This window comes from Pieris brassicae, chromosome 2 (assembly GCF_905147105.1).
Source record: "Pieris brassicae chromosome 2, ilPieBrab1.1, whole genome shotgun sequence".
NCBI lineage: Eukaryota > Metazoa > Arthropoda > Insecta > Lepidoptera > Pieridae > Pieris > Pieris brassicae.
The window spans coordinates 5423538-5448068 of NC_059666.1; the positions used below are offsets into that span (position 1 = coordinate 5423538).

Consider the following 24531-nt stretch of genomic DNA (forward strand, 5'->3'; position numbering starts at 1 on the left):
TTCTGTTCCATGTCATATTTTAAGAAATATATCTATATAGAAGGTATAGAAGGTTTTTTAATCATAAATTTGATAAAGAAATTTCAAAATAAGTAATATAGTATTTTTAAATAGATCTTGCTGCAGGAATTGATTTCTTATTATTATTAATATATACATTTAAAAATAGCTTTAAGTGCATACATGACATGATAGAATAAGTATGATAACTGTTTTAACTTAAACTAAGTTAGCTTTTTTTAAGTTTTATTTTAAATTTAAAATAATTAATTAGGGTAAAATAAATTTTAACACCAACTAAAAATGAATTTTACATACATATATATATATATATATATATATATATATATATATTTACCGTTTCCATACACTTGTAGCGTATTTTGGAACGTTATTTGGCGCTTGCGTGCTCAAATGACAGTCGGACTGAGCTAACAAAGTTATAAGCTGTCAAATTAGCTGTCGCGACTCGCAAGTCGCGATTTTTTAAAACTAAAAACGCTCGACTGAAGTGGTTTCCCTCAGTCTAAGAAAAAGTTATTTCTATAAAGTTTCGTGACTAAAGAGGATTTATTGGAAAAAATGTGTTTGTGATATTGTTGTGTGTGTTTTGTGATGTAGCAGAATAGAATTCGAATTAGTTTTCAAAGCTAAGACAGAAGCTACAACTCCGAAAAATGGGTATGTACCGGTTACTTAGTTTTGTATAAATATTAGTTAATTTTTATACTGGGTAATACATTCCAATTTGCATCACACTCTTCTAAACGTGAATTATTTTTTCATTCCTTTATTATTTGCAATAAGTCGTGTTTCTCCGACTGAGAGGTGTTCAAAATATCGATTTTCTTCCGCGGATTTCAAATTTGAAATAACGCCTTAGTCTGCAACATTTAAGATATCTGAAATTTTTACATTTTTCTACTCTAATTCCTATTTTGTAGAAAACGCTGTCCTCTGTCTCATTTTTATTTAATTTTTTTTTCATTACCAATTACCACAAGACTCATACTAGCAAAAAAATAATAACATTATTTAGTTTCTAATGCTTTATACAATGTATATATTTATGGTTTTAAATAGTTGTTAGCAAAAATGAGGTAAGTAGATTAGGTTTACCTTGCAAAGTGATTAGTATAAGTGTGGCAGGCAATTACATCACATACAGACTGCTAATCAGACTGTCCTTGACTGAAAATAAGATATTATTCCATATAGGACAAAGTTTTTTTACTAAAGATTTTTTTATAAATATATGTCACATCATATGAAAATGAAATTTGCATAAAATATAAATATTATTCTTCATCATTGTTATTATCTGTTGATAATAAATTATTTCTTAAAACAGCTATTGTTTTTATATGCTAATCATAAACTTTGTCCCTTAAAATGGTTCTATGAAAACCATTGCCTTTGATTCTTATTAGAAGATTAAAACATTTACTGAAATTGTGTAAATGATGTATAAAAAGTTGATAGTAATTGATATTGCAGATAAGTCGATATGTAGTGAACTGTGACTGTTAGATTGTAATGTTACAATGATACATACTGATCTGGGCCTCTCAGTGATCTGGTTTTAAATAAGTTTACTTAAATAAAAATATTTAATGTATAAAACTTATATATAATTTAGTTGCTCTTATACTGTAAATTGTCTGCAATTATTATTATTTGGATATTTGCATCCTGATTTAAACCCTACATTTATATTAAGCATATTATTTTACCTAATACATAAACATACAATTTAAAAATACTGAAATTTAATTTAAGTACTACATCTCAAGCTAAGGTGAGTTGAGATATTAAATTTATGAAAGCAATATTCTATCCATAATAATTTTTTTAAGTGGAGAAAAAAACAGATTTCCTTGGTATAACTTTTACCTTTATAGGATGCATTCTAATATTTTTTAATACATTATAGATATAGGCAAAAAATATCTATATTCTATAAGATGGTGTACTAAGTAAGTTAATTTATTATAAGATTCTCATAAAGCTATAGACTAACGAAATACAATTGTATTATTATTATGGGGCAGCAAGCTTAGCTTGTAATTTTAAATTCGTTGAATTGATGCAATTCTGTTGCATGCAATAAGGCAATAACCCTTGCTGCGGCGTCCGTGAACTAGGTCAGTAGCGATTAACGTAAATTTGTTAGTCTTTAGTCTAGACTAGCAATGACTCTTTGATGCATAAAAACTCTTATAATTCCTTATCATATATATCATAATGCGCTCAAAATGCTACGAATCTCTATTGAGGATTTATTTGTGAGATATTGTCGTTAATATTAATTTAATTATTGCTCAAATACCGAATACATGCGCACAACGTAGTAGTTTTCACGTATCCACGTATTACACGACGTGGAAACTTATAGAAAATATTTAAGTTGCAACGTTGGAAGTTTGTAAAATATATTAAAAAAACCAACTTAAACGTAATTATTGTATGCAAAGAAAACCAATAATGACCTTGAGCGCTGAAGGTTATCTTTTGTTATCAATTTCAAGAGATAAATGTCCAATTTACATTCGAAAATAAATCAGGCAGAAATTTTATAAATTTTTATGTAAAACAATTACTTGAGTTATCTACCCAAATTATTCTTACATACAATTGCGCTTTAAGTTTACAGACATACCTCAAAAACTCGACGGGAAACTAAAAATCTAAAATAAAAGTCTAGAACGCTTTGTGATAAATTGTTCGTAAAGGGAATACGTAACAACTTTGTGATGCACACATTGTCTGGAAAAATACATGGGGGTCGCTTAATTTAAGGTTGCCAGGAGATAGCGAAGTTCATATGTACCAAGTTTTTAGTTTGACAACAATATATTGCAATTATGCTAATTATAGACGTATTAGTTGGATTATGTGCTAAATACGAAGCCTTAGGAATTAAGAATGAATTAGTGGATAATATTTTGAACCTCTGTCACCATGCCAACCTACAATTCATTTGTTCGATTTTATTTATTGCTCAGACTTAGACTTATGATTATTAAACAGATGTGATTAAAATTCATTTACGTCCTAGAAAGATATTAGAGCCACTAATGGCCATGCCTTTTTAGAATTCCTATTAAATGTGCGATAACTTGCAATACAGGGTCATTTTTCAGGTAAGGTAGAGAAATTGTTTTTCACGGTGGGGTTGTTATGATTTGAGACATTTTTGTATCGTATAACTTAACTTTATCTTTAATACATTAATCAGTCCCTATCTAACCCCTAGTTGCGTTTGATCTACGACTTTTTGGCGACCCTGTATATGTATGTATAACATGTTTTTTTAAAGAATTCATTTAAAACTATATAATTGGCATTGCCTTACTGTATTCATAGTCAGTTCCCATTATTTTTACTTCCATTCTGACCTTGTTACAACAAATGAGCAATTCATTTCGACAGACGGGCAAACGATTTAAGTGTCCTCAGTAGGTCGCCCCTACTCCCAAGGGAACTGTGAAATATGAATGGAGTCTCTTCACTAGATTGCAAATTTTCATTTGCGACCGTAACAAGGTGTTAGGGTCGCTTTACGACCCTAACTTGTAGGGCAGCTAAACATTTTAAATAAGAAATTCTTTGTACTTTTCATTTAATGTTCTGAAGGCAAATAGAGCGAGCGTTTTCTGAGTGAAATGGATTTTAAACTCATTATTTATAGATAGATCTTTTGTAAAAGCATAATAACGCAAGCAAACTAATAAGATTTAGTTTTTATAGCTATATCGAATTCTGAATAAAAAAAGTATCTTGTTGACCCTAAAACATTTTGCTTTATAAGATGAATCGGAGAATTGTTTCAAAACGTTTGCAACCGCTGCTTATTGCCTTAATAAGGACGGTCGTACTTTGTCCTATTATAAATAGCGAGGGACGTAAAATACGCGCAACGAGGGTGCGGAATGCGGACATCGTAGAACCGTTACTGTTTATGCGTTGGGTTTATTTTGAACTTTGCACTTGTAATAGCAAATTGAAGAAATCTATACCAATTTATAGATGCCACAGTGTCTCCTTATTGAGGCCAGCTGTATGCTGATTATTAAGACGAATTATAATTGTTGATAATACTGTAATGTTTCTATAGCCTGCAAGCCTAATGATCTTGGTCAGCACAGACTACTAAAGACTAAGCATTATGATCAATGACAGTTTGCTAAGTCGTTAATAAAATATTAAAGACGAATGCAGAAATTGAAGGCACATAAAGGGTTGTAGCGTTACTGTTCATGTTTGTACTTTTGAAGGAATTATTTGAGCGAAACGGTCAAAATTGGAAGAACAAAACTCGAAACGTGTTCAACCTAATTAAGAAACAATTTATTTAGCTTTATAATATCAGCAAAGATTTTATACCCTTAAAATTCACGTAGAGACATAATACAGATAAATTTATTAGTAGAAGTGTAGATCTTTTGAATCTTTCGATGTTTCTCTTGGTATTTCCTCATAGGTAAGCAATAGCTGTGAGCGGTGGTGCGTCAAGGCTCTCGCGGGTGTCGGGTTCGAACCGCTCTCTTTGCGAAAGCACCGGTTTGTATGTCTATTTTGTTTTATCACATCTTCCCTTAAGACTAACAATTGCTAATTATAGTGGTATTAGTAGTTATACGAGAGTATGACCGACCAAGTGTAATTGTTTAACGCAGTATGATATAATCGTTTATATTTAGGATTTGAATTTTATACACATTAAAGTTCACGTTTAATCTATTTTTTTATTTAACTGGCAGATTTTTAGATTCGAAGTAATAGGTACCAAAAATTTATTAAGGCAGTTTTTGCCGTGCACCACCACTGTGGTACCAGCTGCCCACTAAGGTATTTCCGAAGCAATTCGACTTAAGGTCCTTCAAGAAAAGAGCGTACCAATTCTTAAAAGGCCGACAACGCACTCGCGAGCCCTCTGGCATTGAGAGTCCATGGGCGGCGGTATCACTTAACATCAGGTGAGCTTAAAAAAATATGAATACAAACCAAATTTAATACCTACTAGTATTTTTGCACAAAAATATTAGTAGGTATTAAATTATGAATTATTGTTAAGTTGTTTCTGATTTATTGTTCTTTTCGTGTACCTTACAATACACGCGATATTTTATATTAAATAGGTACAAAAGGTATTACGGGCCTAAAATTGTGAGAGCCCATGCATTTAGTTGTCGGCGTTTGGTTCGGAACATGTAATGCTTAAGTCAAAGAAAGTGTACTTTGACCGTATTTTTCAAGGTTAGCTATAAACCGGTCTCTTTGTCACGTTTGTTTTGACTGCGACTTTCGTATATAGAGGTCACACTTAGTCACAGGTTCCATTGTGTAGGAATCAATAAAACAACCAAGATTTTTGAACCTCGTGTATGCTTACGTAAACAAGCTCACTTGTGTTCTCAATATTTATTTAGAAAAAAGTAAATGTAATTAACCTGATATTATACTACTACATGAACTAGCTACTAAAAGAATCAGTTTAAAATAAGGTCAACACAGCTTATGTTACAAGACTGTAGTTTTCACTAATTGGACTAATTGGAGGGGAATGGTATAAGTTGTTGAGGGCGTAATTAAATGTTTCAAGTGCACTTTTCAAAGGAAAGGTCGAACGACAACTGTAACTGCAAATACCCATTTTTTTGCCCATCATCCATAGCTCAGGTCAGTCAATGAGAGATTATAAATTAAAACTTATAATGCTATTATAAGTTATATGTTATTCTTCCTTTATATTAAATATTTATTATAATGATCAATGAATTAGAACTTAGTATGAATGTGTACTTTGTTATATTTTTTTGTATAAATAGGTAAAACTGTGTTTTATGTTTATGTTTGAATGTGTATTCCGTTTTTGGCTTTGTTAGAGCGTGTTTATTACTATGAAGTAGACATGTGCACCGCAAGTATTCACGTATATAACTTGAAGGACAGCTTTTTGATACCAACACTGCTAAAAGCTGAAGAGCGTTAAAGTATGTATAAATGGTATCTTTTGAAAGCAGAACCAAAAAAAGGGAAAAATATCTAAAACATGAAAGTTTTTTTATTGTTTACCAAAAGTCAACGTAATTCTTTTAATGGTTTTTTGTTTATCTGGAAAACAAACAAACGCACAATTTATTTTTTATTAAAAATCTCGAACAATCATAACCAATATAATATTAAGCTACCGTTTAAACTCCAAAACATTCTCCTAACATTAAATTGATGAGTTCTACCGTGCTTTATATTGTATTGGAAGCGGTTTGACGATGAGTCAGACGGTTAACAAATCCTCATAAGTGGATGAAGGCGACCTAGTATTAGGCTCCCCAATATGAATGTGTACTTTGTTATATTTTTTTGTATAAATAGGTAAAACTGTGTTTTATGTTTATGTTTGAATGTGTATTCCGTTTTTGGCTTTGTTAGAGCGTGTTTATTACTATGAAGTAGACATGTGCACCGCAAGTATTCACGTATATAACTTGAAGGACAGCTTTTTGATACCAACACTGCTAAAAGCTGAAGAGCGTTAAAGTATGTATAAATGGTATCTTTTGAAAGCAGAACCAAAAAAAGGGAAAAATATCTAAAACATGAAAGTTTTTTATTGTTTACCAAAAGTCAACGTAATTCTTTTAATGGTTTTTTGTTTATCTGGAAAACAAACAAACGCACAATTTATTTTTTATTAAAAATCTCGAACAATCATAACCAATATAATATTAAGCTACCGTTTAAACTCCAAAACATTCTCCTAACATTAAATTGATGAGTTCTACCGTGCTTTATATTGTATTGGAAGCGGTTTGACGATGAGTCAGACGGTTAACAAATCCTCATAAGTGGATGAAGGCGACCTAGTATTAGGCTCCCCAACGAAACGATAAAGTAAGTAATACATCCATTGACAGCTGATTTCCTCTAAAGGCCATGCTCCATGTCACCTGAAATCTCTAGAAGTTTTGTGTCTCAATAGATGAGGTGGGTGATACTATTGGTAATTGAGGTTACTTTTTATCAGGGCTACATAACCAGCCGATGTCGGAACTCTTGACGAATTGAAGAATGCATTTTTTTTTTAGTGGAACGATGTAAAATTGTAAAAAGTACGAATAAATTCAAATTTACAATTTGCTTAAGTCGACTATATAGAGAAACTAACAAGAATAGAGTTATGCGTATCTATGTTCTAGTTAAAGGGACACACAAGGGGCCTATCCCTTTAAAAGTAGCCAACAAACGAATTTCACTTCTAACGGCCCTCTTTTTGGGAGCTTGAAGTACTAAATTCGTATATATCAAATATCGTGTTTGACACCAGAAATGGTAAAGCCATTAATTGGTAGTCGTTTGTGTATAAGAGTGGTTTTGTTTTCGTCTTACCTCACTAATTTGAAGGTGTTTCGAATGTGTGAAGTCTACTACATATTTATTTAGGGCATTTTGTGGTCTTAGATTTTATAATAAACTCTTTGTAAGACTTTCATTATCACCTTTACTGATTGCAAAACATGACACTAATAGTCATTCCACAACTGAGCGTTTTTAAGGCAGTTTTTGCCGCGCACCACTACTATGTGGAGGCAAGAAAAGAGCGTACCAATCCTTAAATGGACGGCAACGCACTCGCGAGCCCTCTGGCGTTAAGGGTTTTAATGGGCGGCGGCACTTAACATAAGCCTCCTGAGCGTTTGCCCTCTGATTTAAAAAAAGAAATCACATCTATATCTAAAAGTCTTGAAAGGAAGTACCCTTTGCTATCAAATGCACCGTTTAAAGCCCTTTAAGTCCTGCATGCTGCTACTAATATAAGATATGATTTAATGTGATTTTATTAGTAACCAGTATCATAGTTTTGGGAGACTACATTTGTATGTGCATATCGTTATTATCTGTAGGTGTAATAAACTTCATTGACTAAACATAGGTAACCTACGTTTTGTTAAGTATGGGGTTTTATTGCTTGTATGTTGCTTGTGTGTTCATTTTCATGCCTGTGTTTAATAATCGTCGTTTTATACTAAATATAAATATTTTAATATTTGAACTTTTTTATTATTCACAATCACCGAATCGCGGTCATTTAATCTAGAGCGTGAATAAACTACAGTAGCTGATAAAATCGCAAGATTGAACCGATATTTAACGTGGTAACTTTCTTCTTGATTCGATTTGGGTCATTTTGGTAATTTAGAACACTTGAAACTGTTTAGCGATTATCAATTTGGATGTTTTCCGTTTCATTTCATGAGACTAATATTTTTTTGCCAAAGGTTGCTAAGATATGTAGGAGCCCTTGAGTAGTTAGAACGTCACCAGATAAAAGTGCCGGGGCTATATATTTGATTCTTTTTATTCAAACTTATTTTCAATCTTATTGATTTTTCTTATTCAAACTTATCCAAACATCGTTTTGCCATGTATATTATTTCCAGGAAACATTTTTTCAGTTTAATAAAAATAACCTATCTACTATAATTAAAAGTAGAGGGGTGACAATTACGGGTTGTATTTATTTTTGTATGTTGTATAATAAAAATATTTAAAAAAAATGTCTAAAAAATATTGTTTTTTTTGGGGTGGACACCCCTTATCGCTTAGGGGTTTGAAAATATATAGTAGCCGATTCTCAGACTTACTGAATATGAATAAAATAATTCATAAGAATCGGTCGAGCCGTTTCGGAGGAGTATGGGAACGAACATTGTGACATGAGAATTTTATTTATATAGAAGATAAACGAATTATTTTGTATTAGTTCGCAAGTGATTACACCCCCTACACTTAATTATTTGTTTCTATAATAGTACTGTCAAAGCGCAGCTGTTTTAGTTGCGTTGCAGATGTTCTTGGTTGAATGGTTTTCATACGATGATGTATGAGTATAAAGATAAAAACGAGGTACCTAGAAAGGTACTGACTAGGGCCAGATAATTTTATACGTTATAATAGCTATACTAGAACATTAAGTACATTTTTATTAATTTTAATAACAAATGAACGAGTTGTCTTCGTCAAAGTTTCGTGATACAATAATTAGAATGAAATTTGATAAAAACGTAACTAATTTGTCGATAATGTATATGTTAAATATTAAAAATTTATAAACGGTTTTAAAAACCTCTGATAGTTATTACATGTTTTGACTCTTTATTTACAAACGCGAAAAAACATTTTGCCGTACGTTAATGAATACGATTTATTGATCTTTACATTTATAATTTTACTTGTATATTGGTAGCGTTTTTTTTATTGCATTCCGCCTTACTAAGTGTAAACTCAAGAACAAGGTCATAATGATAACACTATCGCTTATCGTGGTGTTTCTTATTAATTGCATTTACAACACGATTAATTTATATCCGTGCGCCAATAATTATACTTTGAATGAAGTTCTTATATGGGCGATGGACCTGTTATGAATATAAACATATTTGTAGGAAAACTTTAAATGACTTAAATGTATTAAAATATATTCCATAGAGTTTTAGTCACGTTATAGATTTAACAATGACGTAGATTAAAATAATACTTCTTTGACGGATGTAAACGTGAATGGATAATATTTTGCGTATAGCAAAGAAAATATGTGAAAGCGAAGAATTATTTGTTAGTAAAAACAAAGCCTACCTGAGAAAGAGTTATTACTGCATGTATTTGCATGCCATATGCGACATTATATTTGAACGTTATCCGCCGTCCGCTCTGTTTATTAAAATCTCATTGGATATAAATTTAAGCTTTTTCGGGGAGCAAATTAACGAAAGCTAAAAGGGAAAGAAGAGAAAAAAAAAGATATCAGAAGCATGAGTCGCATTATTGATTGACGTTTACCAATTGGTACATTGGCGATATCCGGCTTGATTATGTAATGTTCCGGGTTCAATGTTTCCCGGAAGTGACCGTATAGGACTTATGTTTAGGTTGTGTTTATGTAAATGCCTGGCTCCGTCTAATAATAAAATATGTTAAAACGGAGGCCACTGTGGCCTTTATTTTATTCCTTTTTTCACCATGGGCAAAATCCAACTGTTTCTGGGTTAATTAATGGGATTAGATAGTCCAACAATAACACATACGTTCATTCGTATTCATGCGTACTGTAATGATCGCTTATAGGTGTTAAAATAATAAAAAACTTCACATAAATTTGAAATTATTTAACTGTCCACGAGCTTAACTGTATGTACTGTACTGTAAGTCACGAATGGAATAAGTACGGATTATAATTACAAATTGTTGTGAACTGTTTATTATTTTAACCCAATTATTTTTTATCATTCTGTAATTAACAATTTCAATGTTTGGACATGTTGTTAAATACTTTCTTGTTCTTTTTTTCATATACATAAATGTATATTATACATTATCATACGCAAATCTGGCATTGAATCCCATTGAGTTCGTTGTTTTATGTCTGACAGCTTAAATAAACGAGAACTGACCATTCAATATCCAGCACAATGCAATGGAACAAATATTTAAACACATTTTGTACCATAAATAATCCTAAATCCTTTATTTACAAAATACACTTAAAATGTTTTTTTTTTCAAGGACCTCTTAAAGTATATAGGCCTCCTCCAACTGGCTCAATCTCTCTCTGTATTGAAAATGTTTCTCCCAATCGACCACACCTACTTCTTTAAGCTTCAACCCACCGTGCAAGAGGGCGAACCAGAAGGACCATTAATAATGAGTGAAAACTAGTCAAAATTTGCATTTATATATTTCTGCATTACTTGCGTTGAATTAGCTACCTAATCACCATAGTTGTACAAATTTGGGGTTTTCAATACGTTAGGTGGTAAAAATTTACAGGAAAACCTTAATTGTTTGAGTTTCGTATCTCTGAAACTCCAGTGGAAATACGGGTCATGTCGCTTGGGTACATTGTGCATCTGTGTGTAGTATTTATTGACAGTGCACTGGAGTTATTTGACTTGCAAATAAACCGTGTGTCTTGACGCATGTCTCCAGAAGGGTTCGTCTTTAAACAATGTCTGAGAGGTTATAAGAGTGTGCTCACCTTCGAATTTTCTATCAAACCCTTTATTTGTAATTAAATATGGATCTTTATGTGATCTCTTAAATATATTATTTGATCAGTGACTAACTTTATGTATCTAAAAACGCTATCCTCACCACTAACACAAAAAATAAGCTACATTTGCTAAATCAATCCTTTGTTGTTGAACAATATTCCATGAGTATAGGATGTTATTCAGAAACGAAACTATGACTCCCGAGCTGTGAGACCTCCTTCACAGCTCACTACTGAAACTCACCGTATCATAAAAGTATATGCGTAAACAATTTTCACGGTGATGTTTTGTTTTTCGAACCCAAACACCAAGAAAGACGAAGATAAATTTAACTAAATAGGTATGTCGCTTTCAGTATTGCAATTACATATTTAGTTTATGTAAATATTTCTAAATCTAATTGTGAATCGAATTGTATTTTTTTTCTCAATTATACTTTGATTACTAGTATCTGAGAATAACTAAGTATATAATTATAATAAGTAATATTTTAATGTGGAATTACACATAGCATAAATTTGCAAAAAAGAGTTGTGAAAATCTGAGTAAGTTCTGCTATGGACAGGCGCTTATGAAGTTGCTTTGCGAAAATTTTGACGCCTTTGTAAAATACATTATTCTTAGCACCTGTTTGCTGAGATATTTCACCTTAGTGAAGCTTTTAATAATAAAGATATTTGCTTACTGGCTTTTCAAGTGTTTTGAGGTTGGAAAGCATATTTATGATGATTTAAAAATAACTTGCTTGACGTTCTGAAGCGTAGTATTTTAGTATACCATAGTTTAGTATTTTAGTTACTTAAATTGCTATATCCGAAGGAGGAAAATGCAACGCGAGTGTTTTGTTTATAAATTGCGACTCTTTATCGTGAGTTGAACAAAATATTAACTTAGTTTTGCGCCCAACAACCTGTAGCACTATATGCTTTATGATAGAAATTTTAATACTTTTGGATGTTATAGTTTGTTCAACATTATTTTTCATGTCAATAAAATCTTGCCGTAACAACTTAAATATACGTAAATGGTTAATACAACCCGGGGACGACGAACATATTTAATTTAGTTAAATAACGATACATGTTACAATTAATAACCAGAATGTTGTATTACCTACGTACTTTCACAAAATAATTAATATTGGTACAATTATACACAGATAAAACAGAGAGGAAACGAGATTAAATTATCCGATCATTGATCAATATCGCGTACATTAATGAGAAAGCTTACTTATTAATTAATTCAGAAATAAATATGCTTTTACTTTTTAATATATTTTAATTATTGAAGTATATTATTGAACTTAAATTGAAGAAACGAATGACGGACTTAGCGATCTACGAAACAAATATGGTTATGCAAGTGATTAGTTGTTTATGTATTTACACTTCGTTGCAGTAAAACAGAAATACAGTACAACTCAAATTAATAATTAAAAAGTATCTGGCGGCCTTATCCGGCCGGCTTTTAAGTGATATTTTCCAGGCAACCACTGTGAGAAAAAAGCAATTAAATCTTTGTAAACAAAAAAAATGCTTTGGTTTTATTCAAGTATGTTACAGGTTTGAACAGCAAATAAATTTTGTCATTATTAAGAAGGGATGTATTATGCATAGATGGGGATGATAAAACTAGGGCTGATCGAGGGGCTGTTATAATAAATTCTACTCCATTGCAAACCGTGAAGCATTTCAGTCATTACATATCACTGAAAAATAAGACAATGATAATGAAAGATTACGCCCCGTCACCGGTGACCAAGAAACGTCAACTTCGTGATCCGGAAAGTCCACGGAGTTGACGTTGACTTGTGTAACAAAAACAGTATGACTTAATATTAAGATAAATAATTTACACTTAAATTGTAGTATCATTATTCACTATTTTTCTGTGGTAGATTTCGTCTATGCAAAAGAGACGTCAACAATATGAACACGGCTTTTGTTGGGTGAATACCCAACGTGCCGGCCATGTGAACAAAAGTGTTCATATGGCCATAATAAACCCATAAACCCAAAAACTATTTTTGGGTTTATATTTTTTTGTAATCGGAACCTACCTAGTAAGTATATGGATTTAATAACTTTCTATTTCTAAGTAATAAATCCACCTTGCAGTTCCTGTAGTTACAGGAAGTCATGAGAGCTTAACATAAGTCACATTGACTAGTTTCACCGGTTTAATCTAGAATATTCCTAGGATACTAATGGGATTTGGTTCTATTGTTACGCTTTCACCCTAATACCGTTTAATCAATTTTAATTCACTTATTTATTGTTAATTTTAACAGTTGTTTTAGTACCAACTGTGACAAGGCTTCTTATTAAATGCGTATTTTATTATAACACATAAAAATACATAGTACTTGAATTATCGTACACACTTTCATAAATATATAATAGATGCATTAATCTCTTACTTAATTCGCAATTTCCTCAATCGATTAAGTTCCAAGCCTCCTTTCACTACATTTAACATTAGACTGACTACTTCTAAGTATATCTAATGTTATCTATGTTGAAGTATATATTACGACAAAGCTATAACAAGAAATTCGTTAGTATTTTCTTAGTTACATACTAGGGTTAAGTTGCACCCAAAGTATAAGAAATACCATTGTTGGGCTCTAAATCAAATCAAGATGCAACTTTATTCATGTAGATAATAAATAACATAATATAAGCAAAAGATTAATACTTCTAAATTTGTATTTACTGTCAAATCTATGGCCTAAAACATTCGAGAAGAACTGGTAATAAAATCTTCGTTGCTGTTTTAAATTACCAAGGTTTCTGTTTTGAAGAAGGTCGCAATCATATTTTTTTATTACCGTTTAAGGTTTCTTCTGTAATTGATAAAAGTTCATTATTATTTCGGGTCGTGATAAATTTTTCAGTAGAGTTCAAAGTCCTAATGCCTAGTCATTAAAGGCACGGTTTGAGACACAGCTATCATTGACCGCAAGTCTCTTTATGCTCCACTGCCCTCTGGGAAATATCGCTTTTTGTCTTGTTCTCGTACTAGGTGAACAAACTTGACATGAACCGCGCATTTGCTGCGTACTTTGAACCATGTTTGTGGACTAATGGGCGTGTTTTTAATCCTGTTTGGTGGTGCACTTTTTTCATTGTGGTACATGAATGTAATCTAGATTCTTTCCCTGATGAGGTGATATTTTGTACAGTACTTATGTCCCTTTTATTCAAATCGTAAAACTTAACTTAGAATGTTTTATTAGGCTTAGAATGATTGACATTGCGACGAAAAGTGCAAGACGGCGTTTAGATAGAGTAACGTATATTTTGCGTATACATAACTATGTTATATGTATACAACAGTCCGTATACAATAGTATATTATATGTGTAAGTATCAGACAGATAAAATAAACTGATACTTGAAAGATATGTGGGATAGTAAAATAAATTGATTTATTATTATTATAAATTAGGTGGCACGTAACTCAACATCTTTGTATTATTTAAACCCTGGCAACAAAAGCAACGAAAAGTCGGTCTCATTTTTATTCATAAGCTACATTTTAAAAATTATTTTACGTAAAAACTATCTGGTTTGATAATACTAAATCGATTTATTTCCAACACACAAATATACAGTATTCACAAAATTAACATAAATTAATATAACTAAAAACAATAACTAACCTTAAAAATAAAATAAGTCTAACTAAATTATAGCTTCTTGAAGTCAAAGTCATTTATTAATATAGGTAACACAATGTACACACTTATGAACGTCAAAAAAGAAATAAATATGAACATCTTCTAATTTTAAATTTTCTGCCAGTTCTCAAATCAAGGGCGAAGAACTGGCAATAAACTAATTAACCAGAAAATATTTCACTTTCAACTCATTTAAGTGCGTTGTAAATTGTAAGTGAATCAAACCATTTTTATATTTTATTATGTCGAAAATAGCTTTGTTTACATAAGTCGGTTGCCAATTTGTTACTAAACCCATAAATTTTACCGTGTATTGTTCAACCGTAATGTCTTCTCGACTCTCGAAGGTTGCTTCCCAGGCTGGGCCCGGTCATGTTTTTCTTTTTGTGTGAAGTAACCGCTCAACTTTCCAAAACAACTTTTTTGTTTTATTTCAACATTGGGTTGCCTACTGATTTTTATATAAAACTGCCAGTGCTATCAAGTGTCAGACTTTAAACTTTAATTCCCGATAGAAACCGATTAAACTTTAATAAGACTAAACATTTGGTTATATGTTGGCCACGGCTTGACCTTGGCATCGAATGTAAATAATAGTATAGCCGCGAATGTGAATCTGAGCTTAGTCATATCGGTGCGAAAAGTTTGAGGGTTCAATGGCCATAAATCGTCTTCTGATTCCATAAAATGTAGGAAGTAGCTTTATTTATAGAAGTTTGACGCTCGCACGCGTCGCTTGCGCAGCGATCGGCGGAGTGATGCCGGCGGAATTCGGCGATCAGAGTCTGTACTCAGTACGCGCTGAGGCTTCGCTCGAGTCGGTGCTGCGTATACTTTGTACGCTGTCAGTCGCGGTTCGCACGCTCGAAGGTGTCAGTGATTACGATATCGTTCCGCCAATCGCGGCCGACTGCTCCACGTAAACGATAAACTATCAGTCCGCCGCCGATTTGTGCCGAATGAGAACTGTTCAAGGCGATCTAGCGTCCCGATATCGAAAGTGATTTTACGGGATAACGTTTCTAAAATTACATTATCCTTGTGTGAGTTTTGTGCTCGTGATCCAAGATGAGGCCGAAGGAGGAGGTGGATACAAAACTCCAGACGGGGGCATTCATTTTGTCCGAGAAGATTGATGACACCAAATCGAAGAAAAGTGAAAAGGAAATGAAGAAGGAGATGAAGAAATTGGAGAAAGAGAAACAAGAGCGCGAGAAGAGAGAAAAAAAGGCGAGGGAAAAGGAAAAAGAGCGTGAGAAGCAATCTAAGAAAGGTCAGTTTACTTTTATATTGTGAAATAATTGAAATTGTCTCTCGCTATCGTGATGTCATCTTGCTCAATTATAGAGGTTACTAGAGTCGAGCCCGTATGTCGGATATGCGGCAATAAAATTTTGTCACCATTTATGACCCGAATAGTTAAAAAAACTTATACAAAAGTTACATCATTAATGACCTTGACGGCGTATCAAGTATTTCTTGTAAATGCTTACTGATTATTTTTATCGTTATCCTCTAGATAAATTAAGTCTTGTGAGCCTACTTTGTGCAAAGATCATTAAATCGTTGTCGAATGCCTGACTGGTTTTATAATTATTACTGCATACGTCGAAATCAGCTCGGGTAGCAACATCATTGATATAGTTTTGTTGCAAAATTAATTAATTTGAACGCAGTTTTTTGTTAGTGAACGTGATTCGTTAGCTAGTGTCAACCGCTTTGATCAGTCATTTTGACGCTAGATCGAATCGGGAGTTCTTAGAATAACTTTGCAGTTATTTCGCTCCAGATTGATGCTCATTATTCTGTGAAATGAATCTGTTCGAAAAGTAGATCATAGCGAACTCATTAAAATGCTGACCCCGAAATATGATAGCTTGTTGCTGAAATATTTTTAAATTGCTATTCCTTTGTAGACTCCGCAATATTTTTTCGTGACAAATAGTTTGGTCGAAGATTGTGATGCAAATTTAAAATCCGCTTGAGTATAAAATTCAATTGAGGGGGAGCAATAAAGCTGAAGTTTTTGTGATACGACACGAATTATTCACATTGATAGCAAAAGCAGTTTAATTTCTATGTGCTCTGTTAAGCGTGAGGTTACTAGGCTGTGGTTTGTAAAATATTGATATAGTCAGAACAGAGAATAGGTTTCATTCATAACTTCCAGAAGTCCATTCTAGCGACTTAATTGAATATTATATAACTTTACATTACTTGCTAAAGTTGAAACTCCTTACTGTATAGAACAAATTCACCATTTCATAAATAAAATCGTAAACAATTATTTGAGCGTAAAGCGTATTGACGCGTTAATATACTCGATTAATAATTAATCACAGGTTACTTTGTGTTATAAGTTCCTGTTTCGTTTCTCTTTCACAGCATTTGTATATCGATATATACCAATAGCGCGTGACCACACGTTACTATAGGCGTAAATTTACATATGGATGCCTACTTAGTCACGATTTTCCGTTAAGAAAGCCTTGTTAGAAGGATCATTCAGGCATATTGTGACCTACATAAGCATAATTGAACAGATTAACAGTGCTATAGTACAAGGAATTTTGTATTTGGTTGAAGTAGAAATATAAAAAAAAGTTCTACCTAATTTTAATCTATAAAATTATTCAAGTGTGATAAAGTCGTCGTGTCTCGTTAACGGCCTCAATGACCTTACGTTACCGGAGATGCTGTAAACAAGTCAACAACAAAGTAATAGTTTAAACAAATAAGCTAAATTAGGATTTATTTAAAAAAAATGTAGCGTTATTAACTGGTCTCTTATACATGTAAAAAATGTACATATATATCACTTTAAAAATATTTACAGGTAAAAATCGTGTTATTTATGATTAGCAAAGATCCCAAACCATTTTGAACAGATATTGTCTTATCGATTGCCAAATCGAGGCATTTCATGAATAATTCTAAGAAGGTTCATAAAGGAATATATGAAACCGAAAGTTTAGAAGAAGTTTAGTCTAGAAGAGTGAAGTCATTTCCAAAATTAAAACGATTTCAACGAAGCAATGCCAATAGCTTATAAATCAAGGTAGTCAACTTCATATTTTTTTACAGAAACATGCCTCGATTGTTTTAAAATTTTGCACACAACTATAACTACTTTATCAGTCAGCAACCTTTGCTTTGTTTGATGAATCCATTAATCATCTGGCGTTCAGATACTGTTTTCATCTCTATTGTTTATCTGTATTTTACTACTGACACATTTAGCTATCGAAGGTCAGTTTAATTGCTAAAATTAATTACGCAAACGTAATAAATGTCCGAATTGGAACTGGTTATTCTAATCAATGTTAGTTAATGTTTCCTGTATTATGTAATTTTGATTGAATGTTGTTTTTAAGGTATTATTGGTTATGTTTTAAACAATACTCTCTGATTTTGAAATAGCTTTACGAAAAATTTAATATTTTACACTTTTCATATAGAATTTATTTTTAAATAATAAAAATCGGTGTGATTTATTGTGGTGAGACTACGTTTTACATAACAAACTTAGGTGTTTTGAGATGTGTGTTTGCTTAAGTAATTGGCGAGTCTCAGAGCAATGTTGATATAAAGGATGGGCTAAGATAGGAGGGCTTTGTTTTGTAAAACAAACGTGAAGATATAAACTAGATTTATCCATTCGTGCATTGTTTTGTAATTTAACACTTGTAAAAGCTTAATTTAACACGTTTTGCGTTTAAGATAGTAAAAGTGTTGTGTCTGACTAGAATTTAGGGTTTGTTTCTCTATTCGCTAATCGGACTGGCTTAACAATTAATGAATTGAATTATAATTTAACCAATAATAATACGCGATACAGTGAGAAACATAGGTGTTTGTGTTCATACAGATCTAGAAATACTTTCATCGGGTGAGTCATGGATTCGTTTCGGGTGCTCTGATTCTTCACATCTCAGGCGATGTACAATCATGACATAATACACTTAATATTGTAAGGAAACTTTGCACAAAATATGATTTCTCGTTCTATATCATTCGCGGTGACGACTCAGCAGTGTGGTTTTAACGTAACGACAACTTCCAATGGCTCTTTATTTTTCTTATCACAAAACATAATTTAACTAATTAGGGTTCTACGTAATCCTTACGTCTGAAATAATTTAGACGTTTTTATTTCATATTAGTCTTTATTTCTGAACGAATTTTCTTAAAAATGTTCAATTGTTGTCTTTTCAAACGTTTACATGATACCCATTTGGAAGATACAATAATAATCTATTAACAGACCACACAACATTAATTAAGCAATTATTTAATTACGATCCATTACAAGGTACATTTAGATACTGAAATGCCTTCGCATCAATCATAACAAGCAATATTCGATGTTTCGCAAACATATGATAACTGTGAGGTTTTTGTAACAAGTTAACTGTATGTAATCTATAACGTGTCGTTTATCATACGGTGACAAATGACGGCAATCCACTTGTACTGTTAGTTTCATTGCTGGTTATATTATTTAGCATAACAGTTTGAATATAATTATGGTGTATATAAAAATCATTATAGAAATTTGGCCTCCGAAACGAGAGTCCTGTGCCAATTGCTGGCTTTCGTTAATTTCAGCAACGAATTGGTGTACGTTAACGTATCCTTATTTTTGATTATCTGGCTCCTTTATAAAATCTCTATTGTAAATCGAAACACGCTTCCAGTTGTCCTAGAACTTGGCTTTTTGAGCCATTTAAGTATTTTATAATTCGTACTATAAACATTGATACGTTGTTCATGTTTCATGTTCATTTATCCATATATAAATATTCATCTTATATGTAATGATCTCACGTAAGCCAAGGCGCAATACAGACGCCGGCGGATGTATTAATTAGCGGGCAGCGGCGTTTGCGCATTAAAAGACGGAAGTTTTTAAAACTCAGTGTAAACCCGAAATACCTATACCAATGGCCCTTATCAATTATGACCTATTCTTTTCTTCCTATAAATTTTAATAAATTAGGAATGGTGTTTTTAGATAAAAAATTTGTTTAAATTAATTATAATTGTAGATTTATCCATGAATCTCTATGTCCCCTTATCTACCCGCGTTTTGCAATATCTTCTAAGGTCAAAGGGCTAGTACTATTTAATAAACATTTTGCATTTGATATTAATTAAACGTGTAACAATAACATTGACACATTTTGTAAGGTTAGCGGAACTATTAATTATTTTTTACGAGATATCGTGTTTTCACTTTCATATAAACTTGATTTATTTGATCGTCTGCAAGATGACGTATATCTTAGATATTTAAGACTCGGTATAGTGATCTATTTTGGAAGATCTAATGAGAGGGTTCCGATGGTTATAATTAGATTAGGGTCGGAGTTCCATTCTATGTTTAACGAGAGGAAGATATGTCCTGCTTTCTAAGAATTTGTTCCGAATGGCCTCCCAGCTGTGTGAGCTTTTTATGAGTTCAGAAAGTGCATTGACAGAGCTTTTTCTTTGGTGACAATATTTAAAAACTGTTTTGTGTAACATTGTCTTGTTTACATGTGGGGTCGCAGTGAATGTTAACAAGGACACTATAAACTCATAATTTGTTTTTGTTTATTGGTGGAGTTGGAAAATACTACGAAATAGTAGTATTTTCCAACTCCACCAATAAACTTAGTGAAATATTTCGACACTGTTCAAATCGTGCAAGATAAACTTACTTGAGTATCTCATTTCTGATAAAATATCGACATTGACTTGTCATATGATTGCGGCACAGATAGACTTCTCGCTCTTAACAATCCTAAATAATGAGAGGTCCGATTCACATGTTTAAAACATTTATTGAGTAAACAGATGTAGTAATGCTTCTTAGGCAGTGGTAATAAAGATCGTTTTAAATTGAACCAATTCGACAGCAAATTTAGGTATTGCGAAACAAGTGTCGAGTCGATTTGAATTTGGTAATAAAAGGGATTGTTCAGATTAGTTCAAATTACGTAAAATTAAAATCTTTTAAAACCTTTACAAGTAAAAACTTCGTATTTCAAGAAAATCTTTTCTTAAGACCAGACCAGACCGGATTGCTCCCGTAGCCTAAATTAATATATTTTTTTAAAATAAGAATTCACTTATCAACATAGTATAAGCGATATCTATAAAGTTGCCTTGTAATCTTTGCATGTTTTGTTTATCAATGACATCACTCCGAGATTATACATTAAGTTCCGTTTCATATACGACTTAATTTAAGCAGAGGCAACAAACTACTTTTTGAGATATTCCCAGTTTTCAAGAAGTATTTTACTTCTTCCTAACATGTTAATGCAATGAATTGAAAGTTGTATTGAAGTTTATTTTACGAATACCAAACAAATACGTAGTCAAAAAATTAGCTAATAATTTTGTTATTAAAGAATTCTCTGGATAGCGTTTAAGTGCAATGCTTTAAAGAGTTTATGTATTCTACTTTATTATTTTATAAAGGCCAAACGATTTATTTCATACAATGTAATTAAAATATTTAAATCAATTTTTTGAAATAATTATTTATACATTACGTTATCAGGTGACACTGAATATGCACGAGTTTGGTACACGCATTTTTTGTTACTAATTGGTTGGCGCTTGAACAACTTACATTAAAGTATAATCATTGAGTAATATATGCGTGACATGATTTATGTAATCCCGTTTACTTATTGTTTTTAAATCATGCCCGGCTTACTAGCCCGTCAGTACTTGGGAACACGAGATTAGTAAAATATTTTAAAATCTGTTGCTACAAAAGAAAATATTTTTTTAAAATTGTTAATTGCTTTTAATAATCAGAATTCTTGAAAACAATACAATTAAGTATAGTTTTAATATGTCAAGTGCATCAGATAATCGGCCAGTTATTTATGTCGAAGCCACTTCAAATGTTTATCGGTACTCAATGCTCGTTTTATGAACTGCTTGATTTATAGCATTTTGATTAAATTATTATTCCAACAAAATGATTATAATTTTCTTAAAAATTGAAATCCGATGAATAGTATAATGAAAAGTGAAATGAAGTATGAAGCTTAGTCTAGTGGCTTGACAGTGCGACTTTCATCTCGATCCCGATGAGGTTGTAGGTTTGATACTCGGCCATGCTCATGGGACTTCCTGGCTATGTGGGCATATAACACACTCGGACGGTGAATTAAAATATTGTAAGGTAACTGGTATGTCCCTAGTCCAAAAATCATCTTTTTATCGGGCCCAAGACCCAGATGTGGTTTTACACCACTGGATTATTATTATTATTTTATATATAATTGTAGTATGACTACATGTTTCTTAACTTAAAATTTTCTTTATCATTTGGTATCTGTAGGATACTAAATGAAGAAACTTTTTCATATAATATCTTGCTACCAGATGAACTGTCATATAGTAATTTGTTACCAACGAGTCAGCAAGCTATGCGTTACAGTAATGAGGATGCTGCGGGCGAATCACTTGGGAAGCACTGAATACACTTCACCGTTTGAGATCGACAAATGATGCTCATGGTTGGTATGGAGAGGTTTTAGATTGCCGTGTACACTGGAACACAAATGAAAACGTTATTTAAAAAATAGATTCGTAATTAAAAACCTCTATATTTCAATAAAATTTGGATTTTATTATCGTGTTTGTGTTCTACTTGCAAAATATGCGTTGCCTATATGTGCTAAATGATTTATTATCCAATTACGATTGCAAAGTGACCCCGATTTTATTATGATTATTGCAGCACGAGCCCAAATTGGTAATTTTACTTTTCGACCTTCGTTCAACAAGTGACGACCTTGTGCGATTGTCTAGCAAAGAGGAAGCATCACTCCCCACTCCCCAAGCTCTTCGACCTACAGACGCTAGATTTTTATTGAATTTCCCGTTACCTAACGTCTAGCTAGCGCTAGAAACAATGTCCTAATAGCCCAATACAATGTCAACTAGTTATTATCGTATTCAGTCATAGATAACAATTACGAAAATGTTTTATTATCATGTTTTATTCACTATCTACAATCAAATCTTTAATAATTGCTTTAAACACTTAGGTATATCTTACAACTGTGCACATAAGTGTCCAGCAAGAATTTACTTTTTTCTTTTTAATACGAGTCACAGTCTGGTGCCAGAGGAATGTGCGAATGTTTATATTTACTTCATCTCCTGGAATCTGCGGCGCATCTATCGTCGCCACGTCTGAAAGCCGACTCTGCGCCTTAAGCACTCGTTTATTAAGATATATGCGTGTCGTCCTGTCCACTAATTTGTGTTACTGATATATTGCGAGCGATTTGTTAATGTACGCAAGTTGATGGTTTTATAGCACAGGAAGAGTAGTGGACCAAGATGTGTGCCTTGCTAAAAAGGAAGCCTGCGTAGGTTCGTCCGGTGTTTCTGTTTATTATTCATAATTTTTAATCTCTTTAGTTTGGATATTAACAATACAATGTGCAAAATCCCAATTTGTTATAATATATAAATTTTCATTATTAAAAGCTTATTTTTCGCAAACATAGTTGCTAAGGAAAGGAAAAAAAAGACAAACGATTACTATAATTTTAAATTAAACAAAACAAGCACCAATGAAAACTTCGAGTTGAGAAACGGGTAGATTAGATGGGTGGTACTTAAAGGACTTAAACTGGGGCACGTGTTGTAATTAGTGACGTAAATGGAGCGTGTAACTCTAATTTCCGGGCTGAGAGTACCTTTGATCCTCGGTTAGTATTAGATTTGCCGTCATTTGTTACTCTATAAAATCCATTGTTTACCGTTGATAGACTTTAATTATGTTGTTAACATGGTTTTGATTACATTTGAGGATACGAAAAACGCGCATTAGACTTTCATGACTCTTTTCTTCTCTTAATAAATGAAGCTACGATTGTAGTTGTATTTTCAGTAAGTGTATTATCATAGTCGAGCTTCAATGGCATTTAGCAAAGCGAAAAGCGAGTCTGATTCCAATTACAAAAGTGCACTTTGATAATAAGAGTTCATTTCCAAGAACTACTTTATCTAATGTATTACTATTTATAGCACAAATGTATTATATAGCAGCAGGTCCAACATTTTTCAAACCAGTTGCTACGCCCAGCCTGAGTGCGTCATTCAGGTCAATTCGCCTTATGTAACTCTGTTTACATCATTACATATTATGGCTATAATGCCGTATCATTCATACGCCTGTGCACTCGCTGTAATAAAATAATAAAATATGTGGGGCATGGTGTTAAACTGATTTTTGCGCGAGAATTAAACTCCATAGATTTCGAAATCGTCCAAAGGATAAAAACCTTTGCAGTATGTTACCTATTTGATTATTACATAATGTTAATTTGTTTACGTAAATTACGTTCGGGATTACTTCATTTATATTTGCTAACTTCAACAAAGTGTTTACCTCACCCGTCCGAATACTTGATGATATCATTTCGTATAGCGGAAGTACTGTATAGGCGGAAATGGTAATGGTTGTTCTTTTAAAATATCGTAGACGCTTTGTTCGTGTGACCAAGTAGGACCCATATGCCGATGTTATAGTGTGATTTATAATAGTGGTAATATGTTACCAACTGAAAAATAACTTGTAACAGCTGAGTAATGGATATCACTGTTATAACAAATGGTATGTGTCTTAGCTAAGTCCAAAAGCGGCTTTTCTGCAAGTACTGTAATATCATATATTTACATGGTAACAATTTGCTAAGCCCATGTTATTTATACAGGAGTTGTTTGCGTATTTATAAAACTTTGTGTTGGCGTTATTCCGTAATATTTACC

At 32.4% G+C, this 24531-nt stretch overlaps 1 protein-coding gene across 6 annotated transcripts in view; it reads left to right on the forward strand.

Moving 5' to 3' along the window:
• Positions 1–458: 458 nt before the first annotated feature.
• Positions 459–24531, forward strand: part of LOC123717312 (actin-binding LIM protein 2) — a 67564-nt gene continuing 43491 nt past the window's right edge. For 4 of the 6 annotated variants that reach the window (XR_006754803.1, XM_045673237.1, XM_045673252.1 and 1 more), the window contains exon 1: positions 15512–16012. Coding sequence is in view for 5 of the 6 variants with exons in the window: in XM_045673237.1 (XP_045529193.1) it covers positions 15808–16012 (205 nt within the window). In the remaining variant the exon portion in view is untranslated. Of the gene's footprint in view, positions 682–15510; positions 16013–24531 lie in introns of those variants that run through there. The other 2 variants (XM_045673269.1, XM_045673260.1) reach the window with 2 other exon arrangements.